This window comes from Clinocottus analis, unplaced genomic scaffold (genome assembly GCF_023055335.1).
Source record: "Clinocottus analis isolate CAN_PGR_092001 unplaced genomic scaffold, fCliAna1.0.p SCAF_5, whole genome shotgun sequence".
NCBI classification, from domain to species: domain Eukaryota; kingdom Metazoa; phylum Chordata; class Actinopteri; order Perciformes; family Cottidae; genus Clinocottus; species Clinocottus analis.
The window spans coordinates 10,710,242-10,727,094 of NW_027176207.1; the positions used below are offsets into that span (position 1 = coordinate 10,710,242).

At 36.7% G+C, this 16,853-nt stretch overlaps 6 protein-coding genes across 6 annotated transcripts; 3 read left to right on the forward strand and 3 right to left on the reverse strand.

Annotated features, from left to right (window-relative positions):
- The first annotated feature begins 1,372 nt into the window (after positions 1–1,372).
- On the forward strand, positions 1,373–2,383 carry LOC137802631 (olfactory receptor 2AT4-like). Its single transcript, XM_068600652.1, has one exon. It carries the CDS (start codon positions 1,373–1,375, stop codon positions 2,381–2,383), a length of 1,011 nt encoding a protein of 336 aa, XP_068456753.1.
- Positions 2,384–3,516: 1,133 nt separating this feature from the next.
- coa4 (cytochrome c oxidase assembly factor 4 homolog) lies at positions 3,517–5,133 on the forward strand. Its single transcript, XM_068601054.1, has 2 exons — positions 3,517–3,647; positions 4,566–5,133. The coding sequence occupies exon 2, from the start codon at positions 4,598–4,600 to the stop codon at positions 4,823–4,825; it is 228 nt and encodes a 75-aa protein (XP_068457155.1). The 5' UTR covers positions 3,517–3,647; positions 4,566–4,597; the 3' UTR covers positions 4,826–5,133.
- A 594-nt stretch (positions 5,134–5,727) lies between these two features.
- On the forward strand, positions 5,728–7,415 carry LOC137802351 (olfactory receptor 2AT4-like). The gene is given in 3 exon segments (XM_068600151.1): positions 5,728–6,672; positions 6,674–6,695; positions 7,387–7,415. Coding segments are annotated over 3 exon segments (996 nt in total).
- Positions 7,416–8,043: 628 nt separating this feature from the next.
- On the reverse strand, positions 8,044–10,181 carry LOC137802352 (olfactory receptor 1-like). The gene is made up of 2 exons (XM_068600152.1): positions 9,242–10,181; positions 8,044–8,084 (listed from the first exon to the last, which is right to left on the reverse strand). The coding sequence occupies exons 1-2, from the start codon at positions 10,179–10,181 to the stop codon at positions 8,044–8,046; spliced, it is 981 nt and encodes a 326-aa protein (XP_068456253.1).
- Positions 10,182–12,350: 2,169 nt separating this feature from the next.
- LOC137802620 (olfactory receptor 1E16-like) lies at positions 12,351–13,386 on the reverse strand. Its single transcript, XM_068600629.1, has one exon. It carries the CDS (start codon positions 13,329–13,331, stop codon positions 12,351–12,353), a length of 981 nt encoding a protein of 326 aa, XP_068456730.1. The 5' UTR covers positions 13,332–13,386.
- Positions 13,387–14,106: 720 nt separating this feature from the next.
- On the reverse strand, positions 14,107–16,229 carry LOC137802353 (olfactory receptor 1-like). The gene is made up of 3 exons (XM_068600154.1): positions 15,318–16,229; positions 15,117–15,168; positions 14,107–14,174 (listed from the first exon to the last, which is right to left on the reverse strand). Exons 1-3 carry the CDS (start codon positions 16,227–16,229, stop codon positions 14,107–14,109), a joined length of 1,032 nt encoding a protein of 343 aa, XP_068456255.1.
- Positions 16,230–16,853: the final 624 nt, after the last annotated feature.

The window sequence follows — 16,853 nt, forward strand, 5'->3', positions numbered from 1 at the left end:
AAAATACAAATAAAAATCAGCCTCTTCCACTTTGACACAAAGTTTTGATATTATTATTATGATTATATAATTTTCTAAAATGAAATACAAATGTATGAATTTGTGTTTGCTCAGATTAGAAATCATTGAACATATCCAACACATTTGTTTTGTCTAGTTGTGTCCAGAATAAATAATAATAACAGTGTAACTGTAAGGTCGTCTCATATCTGATTTTCCATACAATTTCCATTATCATGAACAAAAATTGAAAAAAAAAACTGCAACTGAATAATCGCATGATTTAATTATACGATTAACTTTGATTAATCACATCATGCGCCAAATTCAATAATGAAGTAAAAACTAGTGTATTGTGCTTCTTTTTTTTTTTTTTAAAGTAATGTCATCAGAACAATATAACAGGCACTCTGGAGAAACAACAAGTTAACAACAGTTTTAAAATCAGTTTTCTTTTTTTTAATGAACATTTGTCTTTTATCAGGGAACAACATAAACAGTTTGTTCAGTAGTAAGGGTCCCTGTGAGGGACAAGCCACACCTTCTTTGGTCCATGTTCAGTTTGTTGCTCACAAGTGCCCCGCACGGGAACGAGCCTTTCAGAATTTAGCAGGTCCCTCCCAATGCAATGAATTTTGATACTGATACATTCTTATAGTTTAGAGAAAAATAATGGCAAATATCTACCACAAATCCAGAAATTATCAGACAAGACACACCAAAGCTACATTAAAGCAGTGAGTAAAATGCCATTCTTTTACACATGTCTTAAAATGTAAAATCTTTTCTCAATCAAAGAGTATTCAGAACAGTCAAAGCAACATGTATTTATAACCAATTTTCTTTTATTTTCTTTAATTCCATTCTATTTCATTTTAACAAGCTTCCATGAATTTTTAAATGATTAATCAAATACAAATCAACCATTTGTTTTAAATATAGTACACGTTTGAAAAAAAAAGAAAAACTACTCTCCAAGGGACTAACTTCACTGATAGGGTGTTGCACAATAAGTCTGTCTCATTTGATAGAGCACAGTATATATTTCACCGTCCACCAGTGAGACATGTAGATCTGCATGCTACTTTCAGAGACAGCATCACAAATTAGTACTGAACGCTTCTTCACAGAAACTCAGGTAGGATTCATTTGTTGACTTGGAGCGCATCAGTGATTCAACTTACTGAGAATGCATTATACAAATACTGCTTTGTTTAAATGTGTTTTATCTGAATAACATGACAGTTGTGCACTTCATCTATTACTCTTCATAGATATGCAATATGATTGTCCTGTTTTTCAGACTGGAGACCTTTTAAACATTGTGGACCAGAGGCCGCCTTTCAACACATGCAGGCTGTGGAGTTCAACTATGTCTTTTCTCAGGGCTGTTCCAAATGACTCTCTCATCATTCATCCTCCAGGCTTCTATATCATCGGATTTGAGACATTTCCCTTCATCAGTGTCTACTTCATCTTTCTATCATTTGTTTATGTGATTACAGTGCTGTCCAATAGTATGGTGATCTATGTAATTGCTTTTAATCACTGTTTGCATACTCCTAAATTTATGGCCGTGATCAACCTTGCAGTTATTGATATAGTCCTTAACACGTGCACTATTCCTAGCATGATTAAGATATTTCTCGTTAAGGACAACTTTATTCCATTCAACCTCTGTCTTTTACAAATGTTCATCTACTATTCTTTTGGGCCTTTGGAGTCATTTGCGCTTGCTATACTTGCCTTTGACAGGTTGATTGCAATATGTTTCCCTCTGCGTCAGAACTCAGTCAACACTTTGCGGAGCATGTCTTGTATTATCAGTCTGACTTGGTGTTTTGCTTTGGGAGTTATAGCATTCACAACAGGTATCATGACTCGTCTCTCATTTTGCAATTCTGTCAGAGTGTTCAGCTACTTCTGTGACTATGCACCTGTGTTTAGACTTGCCTGTAATGATTACACAATGCACTGGTTTGCAGCTTCTTTTCTCACTGTTATGATCCTTGTAGGACCCTTTGCTTTTATTCTTCTGTCTTATGTGACTATCCTGGTGACTGTGTTCAAAATGAAATCTTTAGACAGTCGACTGAAAGCTTTGGCCACTTGCATTGAGCATGTCATTCTTGTTGCTGTATTTTACATTCCTCTCATTACCATTTTTACTTTTGGGTTTTATCTGCGTCAGATTGACCCAGACCAGCGTGTCCTGAGCCTGTCGCTGGCCTCTTGCCTCCCACCCTGCATCAATCCTATTGTCTATTCTTTGAAAACCAAAGAGATCAAAATCAGAGCCCTGGCTCTGGTGAAAAAAATTAAAATTGGCACAGATCAACGTAAGAGCAAACCTTTAAGGGTTAATAAGTCATTCAAGCTTTAAGTGTAATGGGTCTTTTTGTTCTTTCAGCAGTTTTTATTAAAACAGGTTTAATAAATCCACTTTGAATGCAAGTGTTGTGTCAAAGTCTGTTTCCCCTTAACTTAACCTGACCCAAAGCACTTTTCTCTGCTATACTTATAACCATAACCTGGCCTTCAAACTTTTCCTACAAAAGCTATAAATAGTCTTTCTCACGGCAATGCTGAGAGCATCCAAATTAGAACTAGAACAACTGCAGATGAGCTGGTGCTCATCAAGCCAGTAAATTACGATTAAATATTAAGTGAATGTCAATATTCATATTGAAGCGTGATACTTTTCCAGTATTCAACCAAATCTTTATAATTTATACTAAACACATCAACATATGGCAGTCAAAGACATGAACCCTGGTCTCTTTCTTTCAAACTCATGATTCAAGTCATCTACATTGTTTTAATTAAATGGTCTAAATGTTTAACATGAAAACAAATGTCTTTCTCCTTATTCCCTTTGAAACGTGAATTTTTGTTTAAATTGCCTAGTTTGATCTATTAGGAAACATAATCAAACAAGATGCCTGCCTACATTTGCCCTCATTTAAAAATATGTAAGGCATTATCTTTGTTTGTTTTTTTCTTTTAATTTCAGGCTCATCATTCAGTAGCCCGCTCCTTAGCAAGATCACAAAGTCACATCATAGCCTATTGGTCTTCATATTATCTAAAATAATAGGCCTTTCAATCATGATTTTTTGTTTAGTTAGCTTTTATTTTCTAAATATTAACACATCAAAACAATATTAACTATCAAATAATGTCCATTAGTGAATACACAATACTCACAGGCTACTTGAACCACCTGTATATTATACAGACACACATTGTAGAACAACATACAACACAACCTGTCAATGAGCCACAGGGCCTGTGAGGGCCTGTGAGCCTAGTGGCTTCAATGTGTTTCAGTGTGACTGCTTTACTTGGTCCCTGCAACATGTACACTGTTTAAAACTGCACTATGAACATTATGTTTTACTGATATATGTATTGATACAAAATGTTATTCGGAAAATGACTTCATCGTCATTAGTTTTCTGAAGCGGAACAGATGTCGGGATCGACGGAACTATTTTACGGTTACACTCCCGTCTTCCGCTCAAATGTGTCCTCCACGGAGCGCCGACAGCGCTGACTCGAGGTTGATTACGAGAAGTCCTGGGTGAAGCGGGTTATGGAAAATGTCATTTCAGTGACAGATAGTTTCGCCAAAAGAGAATAAACAGGTGAGAACTGTGGAGGGTGGTTGTGTGTGAATACATTTGTGTAAAATTGCCCCGTTCTCGATTATGTTAGCTAACCTCTGTGACATTAGCTAGCTTAGTTGACGTTAATGAGCGTAACGTTATGTTGTTAGTGCAGCTAAACGACCACGATAAGTTTCTTTGACACCGACGAGTACTTCCTAATTGTCAAAGTATTATCATATGTGCTATACTTCTGAAAAAGTAGCAATACAACAATAAAAGACAAAAGCCATAACAAGTACAAGTTTTTGGCTAAAAATTAAACTCGAGCTAAAGTACGGAGGTATTGTCAATAAAGTGTGATACACGTTTTACTATCAAATGTAAAAGCACTCCCTCTGCGAAATGTCTCCCATCACAACGCTGTGCATGGAGTTATCATTGAGGCATTAACATGTGAGCACTCAGATGTTCGAGATGGAGCTCTATTTAACCATCACATGTGTTGTATGTCAAATCTAAATCTGCAACAGAACTGATTAGCTACTAAGCAGTCAAATGTATCTGTTGCACAGATGATATCATAGTTGATTAAAAACACAATTACTTTTCAACAAAGTAGAAGTGCATTACAAGACCGGGTACATTTACATCTTACACCACCAACCATAAAGACCCATAAAAAGTGAGAAAACATGATCAAATCAAATGGAAATGTAACATACAGTGAATACAAAAAAACACAGGAGTATCTTATTAAGTGTGTAAACGGGCCCTCTCAAAATTCTGAGTGAAAATAATACATTACTACAGATTTTACTTCTGATGGTTTGGAGGAATCACTGCAAAGAGGCCCCTTAACGGCAAAGACATGCTGAAGAAACAGCTGGAAAAGTTTTGTGGTTGTTTCTAAAACTGGATCATCTGTTTATTGATAATAACATGTGTTGTCCTCAGCAGACTGAATTAGCACCGTTCATTGAAAGGCGATGGAATCCCCTTCACCCCATGACCGCAGCCGTAAAGACGCTGATGAGGATGACCCTGTGGAGCAGATGATATCCCGCACTGGCTGTGCTGAGCTCCACTATGCTGTGCAGGAGTGCATGGCTGAACACCAGGACTGGCGCAAGTGCCAGAGCCAGGTTCAGACTTTCAAGGACTGCATGATGAGTTTCCAAATCTCACGGAAAGAACAGCTGATGAAGCAGCAGTAGCAGCCAACCTCTATTGAGTCTGCACCCAGCTGATATCACAACACCCCCTGAAAAGACTGGACACAACCTGCTCATTGTTCAGAAAATATAGTTTGATTAGCTAAAACAAATTCTGACTTGGACGTTTAAGTGTGTGTGTTGTGGAGGGACCAAATGTTATTTAGCAGCCAATAGAAGCTTAGCAAAGACAGATTTTTTTTGTTTTGTTATCACATTCTATGTTTGCTGATAAATGGGAGTACAGAAATGCCAAAGACATTTTTATGAACTGGGAAATATAAACTCAATAAAGATAACTTATAAATCTCTGCCTCCTCTGAGTTTGTTGCCACCGAAGTTACTAAACCATTTTCATACTGGTCTCTGATTTATGCAGCACTTTGTACGAAGACAGCAATCATACATTTATCATATTTATAAAATTAAAGTATCATGAACCAGAAATCATGCAGTGACCTTTTTTGTTTTATTCTGATAACCTCCAATGTTTCCATTTTTTAAATAAGTGTTGTCGGAGGCTGAAATTCTTCATAATTCAAAACGATCATTAGATGTTGGTTTTCAAAGCTAAAAACCATTGTTATTGTAACAGCTGGAAGTTTTGTCTCAAGAGGTCAATGAGGAAAGTATATCTTCCACTCTACAGCACGGACACGCAGTTTTCCATGAGTTGCTTTTGGATGCAGCATCAAATAGAGCTGCTAAATAATCATTAAGATAACATCAGGTAACCTTCATTCACTTGTTTTTTTAGCACTAAAGCATTATTTAGCATGAAAATGTACCCATATGGTTTATACTCTATCTCTGTGTAATGTGTAATATGACTTGATTTTCTCTGTTCTGTAGACTGGAGCTTTTAAGCAAAGGCTGTCTTTCAACACAAGCTGTGGAGTTCAACTATGTCTTTTCTCAGGGCTGTTACAAATGACTCTCTCATCATTCATCCTCCAGGCTTCTATGTCATCGGATTTGAGACATTTCGCTTCATCAGTGTCTACTTCATCTTTCTATCATTTGTTTATGTGATTACAGTGCTGTTCAACAGTATGGTGATCTATGTAATTGCTTTTAATCACTGTTTGCATACTCCTAAATTTATGGCTGTGATCAACCTTGCAATAATTGATTTAATCCTGAACACGTGCACTATTCCTAGCATGATTAAGATATTCCTTGTTAAGGACAACTTTATTCCATTCAACCTCTGTCTGTTACAAATGTTCATCTACTATTCGTTTGTATCTTTGGAGTCATTTGCGCTTGCTATACTTGCCTTTGACAGGTTGATTGCAATATGTTTCCCTCTGCGTCAGAACTCAGTCAACACTTTGCGGAGCATGTCTTGTATTATCAGTCTGACTTGGTGTTTTGCTTTGGGAGTTACAGCATTCACAACAGGTATCATGACTCGTCTCTCATTTTGCAATTCTGTCAGAGTGTTCAGCTACTTCTGTGACTATGCACCTGTGTTTAGACTTGCCTGTAATGATTACACAATGCACTGGTTTTCAGCTTCTTTTCTCACTGTTATGATCCTTGTAGGACCCTTTGCTTTTATTCTTCTGTCTTATGTGACTATCCTGGTGACCGTGTTCAGAATGAAATCTTTAGACAGTCGACTGAAAGCTTTGGCCACTTGCATTGAGCATGTCATTCTTGTTGCTGTATTTTACATTCCTCTCATTACCATTTTTACTATTGGGTTTTATCTGCGTCTGATTGACCCGGACCAGCGTGTCCTGAGCCTGTCGCTGGCCTCTTGCCTCCCACCCTGCATCAATCCTATTGTCTATTCTTTGAAAACCAAAGAGATCAAAATCAGAGTCCTGGCTCTGGTGAGAAAACAATCTAATTGGCACAGATGAATGTAGGAGCAGACCTTGGCTAAATGTTAAAATGTTTGTGTTGAAAGAAAAAAAAAGATAAAGAAACACGAACCAGGGCTCACTCATACCCGATGTTGCAGAGACAAAGTTTTATTTGAGAAAAACAGAGCGCTGGCATTGGTAAGAATAGTAATGGTTTTAGTAAGTTGCAATATTTCTAAATAAAATGGCTTGACTGTAAAAAAAAAATAAAAAAAAGATTTCCGTGTTCGCCAAACCTATTTACCAATTACTACTTTACAGCTTGTTTGCCATGGGATGATTTCATGCAATAAATGTCTGCACTTTTAAGGTCTGTGTGCTCTGTTTTTTCATGTTTAACTGGCTGCAGCGAACCAGTTTTAGCTCTACTCTTTGATATATGAATACAACAAGAAGTTAGCTTTTGTTGGAGGAAAAAAAGAACAAAATATCTTTTATTTGAAGGGAGTTGGAGCAAGCAAAACTAAAATGACTGGCTATTATCATGACAGATGGTGAACTTTTAATATAGTAGCAGCTTCAAAAATACATGAATGTACACCTCCATCTATTATCAACTGAGCTTATATAGGATGGAGTAGAAGTTTGGTTGTTCAAGTGAAGTCTATTTTATTTATCTCACCAAAATCACAAATTTGCCTCAAGGGGCTTTAAATGGAAAAGCCTCTCCATGCTTCCTGTATCCATCAGGTTGTGGGAACTACTGCATTAAAGAATGATAATATGAGGAGTTCCTGCCCTCTAGTGGAGTTATCTGTACAGTGCAAGCTCCACCAAGAATGACCCTCAGTTATAGATAATAAACACAGTGGGCCTGGTTGTTCATACAATTGTATTGTGACTTTTTTTTTTATTGTGCTCAGTTTAAGACTGCATGCTTACCTGTGAATGTCCATCTGTTTGACATATTTCACTTCATTAAACTTCAAAGGCACACTCAGTTTATGTTTAACACCCGCTGCAGCGCCATCAACACAAAATGTCGCTCCACTTCACTGTAGATGTTTTTACACTCAACTGCATCAAAGTGGACTCTCTGACTTTATGCTTGAGAGTTGCCGCATGAGATCCGGTCCTGTGTCAGTCAACCTCTTATTCTGGCATTCACCGTGCTCTTGTTTTCTGCAAACCTTTGTTTTTCCAGACTTGTGATCAACTTGTGTTGACTAAAAGAGCAGAAAAGTGCCATTTAATTAAAAAAAAATAATCTAGGTATCAATTTCTACACAAAAATTGTCAGAAATTTTGCTCAGAAAACCATCAAGTTAAGTTTGCTTACAAGTAAGATTTTTTTTCATCCAACATTTTCAAGTACATTATATTAATTTGAAATTTTATTACTAATTACTAAATACTAAAATGTATTCTGCTTTTGTTAGTAATCTTTACTGAAATGACATCGATCACAGCCACTCTAAAAGCAATACTCCTGGGTTTATCTGTTAAAGTGCAAGCAACTTATTTAGTTTTTAGTGTCTGTCATTCTCCAGCTCTTTTAACTCTGTAACTTTTACTGTAGTTCTCCAAAGTTAAATATAGAGACTAAAGACTAAAATGTGGTTTTAACAAGCGCCTGAAGTGCAAACAGAAGCAGTAATAGGGCAGTGCAATGTGCCAGATTAATAACAGTAAAAATAACAGTTTGAGTAGCACAACAATACTACTTACGCTAGTTGCTTTAAATCCCGTACAATCCAAGTAGTACAAACCACTAGATGGCGCAAGCCTACCATAAGTGTGTACATGGTTCATTTTCAGCCTGTCTTGACTGCCTCATTTTTTCAAGGCTTTACATCATATAAACTTAACGGTACCAATTTTTACCTTTTTTGAAACCTTTATTTTAATATTTTAAATATAATACACTCAGTACATCGTTTGAGCAACCCAGTCCAGAAACATTCATATGCACGCTTCAAATAAGTAAACAATTCCTGACATGTCCAAAATAATGTACCGATATCCTGACGAAATCCTTACAATTGAGAAGCAGGAACCAGCAATACATTTGACATTTTTACATGAAAAATAGCAACAAATGAAACAAAGAATTGATTATTAAAATAGTTTCCTTATCACTATAACAAATCAAACTCAAACCGGACAATAATGATGATGTGAACAAAATGTCTGTTTCTCCATCAATATGTGTAATTTCCACATATTTCCAACAGATGTAAACTAAATGATTTACTGCATCAGTTTCTTAAATATTTGTACTCATAAGCAGTGTACAGTCACAACAACATTGCATAACATTCTAAAAACCCTGATTACATTTTGGATGGGCGATTGTTATACAGTATTGCTACTGACGTAACGTAACATGTATTTTGTCTGGTTACATTGCAAAGTACAGTACATGATACATTAACACTCCATATCCATTTATAAAAGTAAAATAATAGTGAGATAAGTGATATGTGATAAGAAAAAAGTGAGTAGCAAGTAAGAGGTCATACATAAAATGATACTATTGTAACATTATAGGAGTGATAAAGAGTTCACCATTGTTTGGTTGTATTGTTAATCCTATTTCTTTTGCAAAGCTTCTTGATAGACATCAGTACTTCTTCTGTTTTTAAAGAGTATATAATAGGATTGAGCAAAGCTGGAATGATGTGTGTCAAAGATGAGTTGATGATCCTGGCATTAGGATGGATGTAGGAGGTTACTGCGGCTATGTTGGTCCCCAAAATTGGTAAGAAAAAAATAGCCACAAGAATCAGATGAGCAGTACAAGTTTTAAATGCTTTGAATCGTTCCTCTCCTATTGCAATCCTGCTCAGTGCTACGGAAATGCAAACATATGTCAATGCTATCATTATTAAAGGAATACAAAGGAACAAAACAAAAGCAACATATGCCAATATGTTATTTAAAGACGTGTCATTACAGGCCAGAAGATATACTGGTGCATGATCACAGTAAACGTTTTTTACCACCAAAGAATTACAGAAGGAGAGCCGGTCAAGAGCCCCAACTACAAATGCTACTTCGCTCAAAGAAATAGCCCACACAAACAGCAGCATTGCAGCAATAACTTGATTTGTGACAATACTTTGGTATCTTAAAGGGAAGCAAATTGCTATGAATCTGTCATATGCCAGTGTGACAAGTGTCCATGACTGTATACCTGCAAAGAAAAGAATAAAGAACATTTGACTTAGGCAAGCCTCATAGACGATGTATCTCCTGTTGAACACAAGTGTGTCTAGGACCTTTGGGATGAGAGCAGTGCTCCCACACAAATCTGTGAAAGCCAGGTTAAAGACAATCATGTATTTGGGAGTATGAAGAGTTTTGGCAAGGTAAATAATTGAGAGGAGGAAGCTATTGCCAAGAACAGTGATGATATAGGCAAAACACAGGAAGACATAGTAATACTTAATGTGAGGGGTGTTGGAAAACCCACTGAGATAGAATTTGGCAGGGCGAACAAATGTGGCATTAACATTGGTAACAGCTTTCTCTTCTGGGTTCATTATGAATAACTGTTTCCCTAGATGAACAAAGAAAAAAACAAGGTTAATAGGAATGTATAATAAAGGATGAAACCACCAAATCAACAAACTCACCTCAGACAACAATGACTGTGCAGTGCAGTGAGGTGTACTGTGAAAGACCTGCCATGTATATCACACCCCCTTCCTTTAAAGACAGGAGACACACAGGTGGCTGTATCACATGTTCAGTCAATGAGTAACTGTCATAGTTTATGTCATCCATGGGCTGATGAAGTCAACTCCATTAAGTCACCAGGAGAATAAATAGGATAAAGAATATGTGTATTGCACAATCCGTGATTTGTATGTAAAAACATGATGCATTTGGAAAGGTATACTCAAGAAAGTGCAGATATCCACTTGTACTTTTACTTTCAAAACTTAAGTACAATAAATACTTCACTGGAGTCATTTTATAATATTTTGATAATCAAGATGTACTTGAAATATATATATATATATATATATATATATATATATATATATATATATATATATATATATATATATATATATATGTATATATATGGCCCTGAAATTCTGTCTCTTGTGTTATCATATACTGATTGAATGCAAGCAAAACTACAGAACAAAATCACACTCTTTCTAATTGAACCAATCTATGAACTGAAACAATAGACATCCGCGGCCCCCAATGCGCCTCCCTCCTAAAAAAAAGGGAGCCCACCATGCCCCTACCACCACCAAGTCTCATCATTTTTTCTCACAAATAGTTTCTGTCATTTCAGGGAGTTCTTATCATGCTGATGTATATATGTTCAAGTGTTAATAGTTCTAATAAGTTTGGTATAAATTAGGTATTTAATGCTCTAAAAGAGGGTGAGATGTCATGATCGAAAGCTGTGATTTGCAGCTCTAATTGAAGTAGTCCAGATGCTCTGGAATTGTACAAGTAGATGTAACTTTAACTTTCCATAACCATCGAGAGTTTTTGAAAAATGTTGTAGTGCCAATTATACTGAAGTGTTGTATCTTTCTAGCCAAGCAGCTGTGTGCACGATCACAATATCACGGCTCCAGCCCCCGTCATCCAGTCTATTCTACACACACACACACACCTCGCTCTCTTTATTTCTGCTCATACCCAAAGATAGGTCGTAAAAAGATGATTAAGTGGGGCCATTTTCACATGCCTTTTTTGTTATAATCTTTTATATTTTAATTGTTTTTTTTTAACGCTTTATTTATTAAAAACATTTCTGTTAAATATGCCAAACTTAGCCAAGAGGCTATTTTCCATCTGCAGTCCTGAGAGGCAGATGTTAAAAAACTAAAACAAACCTAAAAACAGAAATAAGATTAAATATACAAGGATTATAAATTGTTGACGCTTTTACAATGTGTGCACAACAGTCAAACACAGCTAAAAAAAACAATAAAAGACATGCAGGTCGATGAATGGTCGACGGGCAAAGTCAAGACAGACAGCGGACAACAGACAAACAAAGTGAAAGTACAACACAGACAGAAATAGGACAGCAAGTAGCAGTTATGGTCTATTGCTGACAGAGCTGAGATAACAACTTGTTTAAGCGGAGGATTTTATGCTAACTTAAAGCAAAAAAGCATTACGTGCAGTCTCCCTGAGTCGGAAGAATGTCTGTATTTAGTTTTATAAATATATAGACATTTTTAGAAAGAACAATCACTTATGATGCAAGGGTTAACAACCAAACATTTGTCCCATTAATTAACCAAGTTATCACTGATTTAAAAATTAAATATACTCCTACGACTATATACAGTATATCAAAAATGTTAAAATAATACACAAGTAAAGCAGATACAAAAGTAAACTGTATACTCCAACAAGGTGGCATGCATGGCAACACAAAGAATTTTAGTAAGAAGACTCATATACATTTCTTTGTAAGATTTTGCTTTTTCTCCAGATATTCTGCCCACAAAAATTTTTTTTTTTCCTTTTTTTTGTCGAGAACAAATTAAAAAACATAGAACAAATCAGACCAGCATATGTATCAGACAAATATCAGGGCAAGAATATTTAATTCACTTCTTCAGGTATTTACTTATTACTCTTACTTTTGAAGAGGACCATACTACCATTTCCAATGGCAAATTTACAGCAAATGAAGCGAAAGACATTCTGTAAAACAAAACTAATTGTCACGCTATAGTTAATTTCTTTATGGTTTTGGATTTCCTTTTGATTCTCAATAACCTTTTCACTGATTCTTTGATTTCTTGTGTCTGCAGAACATAAATGATTGGGTTCAACATAGGAGGATAAATAGAGGTCAAGGACAGGTTCATAATCCTCGCATTAGGATGTATTTTTTCCATCAGAATAGACGTGATTAAAGCTGGAATGAAATATATTGCCACCAATGAGAGATGAGCTATACATGTTTTAAAGGCCTTGAGACCTTCTTGAACAGTCGCCACTTTAGCCAAAGTGTAGCCAATATATATATAAGTTAATAAGATGAAAATGAATGGAAGCCAAAAAAAAAGAACAGGGAACAGACAACTAATGATATAATTGGGGAAATGGTCATTACATGCAAGTCTGTATATCTGGCCATGGTCACAAAAATAGCTGTTAATAACCACAGACTCACAGAAGGAAAGCCTTGTGAGAAGACCAACTGTAATGAATACAGCAAGTATAACAAAGACCCAGAAAAAAGCAATCAAAGACAGCATGAACCTGTGAGTCACCTTCACCTGATAGTGCAGAGGGAAGATGATGGCAATTAATCTGTCATAGGAAAGTGCAACCAGATTAAGTGACGGCATGGAAAGGCAGGTGTAGCAGAAAAAAAGAAACGTCAAGCAGTCGTTGTAGGGGATGTTGCGATGGTTAAACAGAAAGATGTCAAGAAACTTCGGCATCAGAGCAGAGCTACCCAACAGGTCCACAAAGGCTAGATTGAAAACTGCAATATATTTTGGAGTTCTCAGATTATGATCCAAGTATATTACTGTCATCACAACTGTGTTCCCGAGCACTGTAATAATATAAACAAAACAGAGGAAAACATAGTAATACTTGATATTGAGGATGCCAGAAAAACCACTTATTATAAAGTATGCAGGATGCACAAAAGTGATGTTTTTCCCAAGAGCTGAGTTGAATAAATTCATTGTAAAACTATCCAGTGGTTTGTGAAGTAAAGTGTCCTCTTCTGTGCTTCAGCATTAGCACTGTGATGCGTCTCTCTTTCTGGTGACAGGCTTTAACTGTTTTGACAGAAGTGGATACTAAGTTAAGCAGTCCGTCCTCCTCTGCATTTCTGTCAATGTATTTTCCCCTGTGTCTATTGTAGAAAAGAAGAAGAAAAAGTTATCCTTTATTAATCCCTTTGGGGAAATTCTTCTCTGCATTTGACCCAAGGAGCAGTGCTGCCCTGTGAGGCACCCGGGGAAAACTGTATGTAACAACTCATCATCAGACATCACACCAAGTTAAATCCATCTTACTGACTCTGATTTACTTTCACAACTCTAGCAAGCATCTACTGTACCACTGTTTATTTTATACTTGGTATACTAGTGAGTGACCTTTCAATTAGTTTCCTTTCATTTCATTGATATTTTTTATAAGAATGATTTATTAGATAACAATATAAAAGGAGTCGCTCATAGTGACGAACGTCAGATTATTATCACCTAATGTCCGAGCTCATTTTTTCTGGAAGAGGCAGTGGTTTTCATTCAGAACGTTAAAAAACCAACTGAACACCACCTGCTCAGCAACAAACAGCAGACCAACACAGTTCATGAATAGTGGGAATGGGTACCGAAACCAGGCGTTAAACAGGGATGGGTGCCACATTTTTAAATACTGTATTATTTATAAGCTCCAACATTATCTGTTCCTTTTTCTGTACGTTTTAACACTTTAAAGTTACGTGTATTATTATTCAGCAGCATCTCCTCTGTTCTCTGTGTCGGGGCTGTGCTCTTTAACGTACACAAACTCACAGCCTAAGTCAGCAAACAGCAGGACAACTTCACTTGTTGTTGAAAGTGCGGCTGTGTGGGGGAGGTTGAGGGGATCTCGCTTTCCTCTCCATTGCTCCAGCCTTGGCCTCACTCCTCATTGCCTTTTAAATGTGTAATATATATTTATTTTCACCATAGTTTTCAGAATATGTCTTGTTTTTTCTCTCTCCCACTCCTTACCCCACATCCCAACCTGTCCCTTTTCCTTGTACCTGTTTACTGAGTTAGCTGGATCATTTTCAGGATAAGATGACGCATGTCAAGTTTTTCGGTTTCTCGAAGCAAATTTAGAAAAATCACTATAGCAACACGTGGACATCCCTTAACCTGCTCCAGCGCAGGTTTACTGAAATTCACTGGATAAGGTGGCCATTCCCACCGGACAAAAAGCAGCTCCCTTCCTCATTGATGAAGGAGCGATATTAGTTACATTACTTTTATAAGGAGAGTGTCACACCGCGGTGAGGGTTGTCTTGTCTTGGGTTATTGTCTTGTCATTTCCTGTTTTATTTTGAAAGCCTAACTCCCTTTAATTCCAGGTCACTTGCCTTTCCTTCTCTTCATGTATCACTGGACTGTCTCCCTGTTTCCTGATTGTTTCCACCTGTTCCCCATTACCCTCATGTGCTTATAGTCTGCATCTTCCCTTTGTCTGGTATTAACCTCTGGCTTAAAAACACATCAAAAGCATCAAGCCATACTGACTTTACATGCTAAGAAGACAAAGATCCTAACAATTGATTAAGTAGCCTGAATTGATCTTCATCCTTTATGATAACCTTCCTCTGGTTAAACATGTCAAAACATTTTGCAAATCTGCATTGTAATGTGCAGTCAGCATATTTTCAACACACAAGTCGTAACATACAATACAACAAACAATTAAACAGTTAAACATGAAGACAAAACCAAAACAGAAAACACAAATATATGAATTAAGGTTGAATTTAATGTTTAAATATTTAAGTAGCTCCCACTTAATTGATTTTAATCAACAAGTATTGTACAAATTGACAATATTCAACACAATGCCCAAGATGTAAACACACATAGTCATTTTTTGATAACTTTTTTCACTTTAATTTTGCTTTCCTTTCTGAGTTTTAATATTTTTTTTACTGATACTTTGATTTCTTGTGTCTGCAGAACATAAATTATTGGGTTCAGCATTGGAGGAAAAACAGATGTCAGAGACAGATTTATGATCCTGGCATTTGGATGTATTTTTGAACTCATAGTAAATGTGGTTAATATAGGGATGAAATAGATTGCCACTAATGAAAGATGAGCTGTGCAGGTTTTGAAGGCCTTGTGTCTTTCCTGAGCTGTGGCCACTTTACACAAAGCATAACCAATACATACATAACTTAACACGATAAATGCCAGTGGAAGCCAAAGTATCAGAGCTATTAACAACCAACTAATGACATAGTTAGGTGTATTGTCATTGCATGCCAGCCTGTATATCTGGCCATGGTCACAGAAATAGCTGTTAATAACCACAGACTCACAGAAGGAAAGCCTTGTAAGAAGACCAACTGCAATAAAAGCAACAGTTATAACAAAGGTCCAGAAAAAAGCAATCAAAGACAGCATGAACCTGTGGGTCACCTTCACCTGATAGTGCAGAGGGAAGATGATGGCAATTAGTCTGTCATAGGAAAGTGCAACCAGATTAAGAACCTGCATGGCAAGGCAGGTGTAGCAGAAAAAAAGAAACGTCAAGCAGTCGTTGTAGGGGATGTTGTGATGGTTAAACAGAAAGATGTCAAGAAGCTTTGGCATCAGAGCAGAGCTACCAAACAGGTCCACAAAGGCTAAATGAAAAATGGCAATATATTTTGGAGTTCTCAGATTATGATCAAAGTATATTACTGTCATCACAACTGTGTTCCCGAGCACTGAAACAATATAAACAAAACAGAGGAAAACAAAGTAATACTTGATATTTAGGATGCCAGAAAAACCACTTATTATAAAGTATGCAGGATGCACAAAAGTGATGTTTTTCCCAAGAGCTGAGTTGAATAAATTCATTGTAAAACTATCCAGTGGTTTGTGAAGTAAAGTGTCCTCTTCTGTGCGTCAGCATTAGCACTGTGATGCGTCTCTCTTTCTGGTGACAGGCTTTAACTGTTTTGACAGAAGCGGATACTAAGTTAAGCAGTCCGTCCTCCTCTGCATTTATGTCAATGAATTTTCACCTGTGTCTATTGTAGAAAAGAAGAAGAAAAAGTTATCCTTTATTAATCCCTTTGGGGAAATTCTTCTCTGCATTTGACACAAAGAGCAGTGCTGCCCTGTGAGGCACCCGGGGAAAACTGTATGTAACAACTCATCATCAGGAAAAACGTATTGCCAACTATGTCTTGAAATAAACAACCATTAATTAAACAAAAATGAAAAGTAGAAAAAATGCCGTAAAGGCAGCACACTCCCCGTCTGACCTTTGCGAGGTCACTACAACTTGCAGCACAGAAGAGAAACATTCCACTCTTGATCAGTCCTTGGGTAAAAGTAGAACAATCTCCGTAATTGGTTTAAGAAAGGTCTTTACAGTGCCTTGATCGGTTGTCTTTACCTCGACCTTTCTTACATGGCTATCCTTTCCGGGGAACGTGGCAATAACCCTTGCCATAGGCCAGCAATTGTGAATATTCT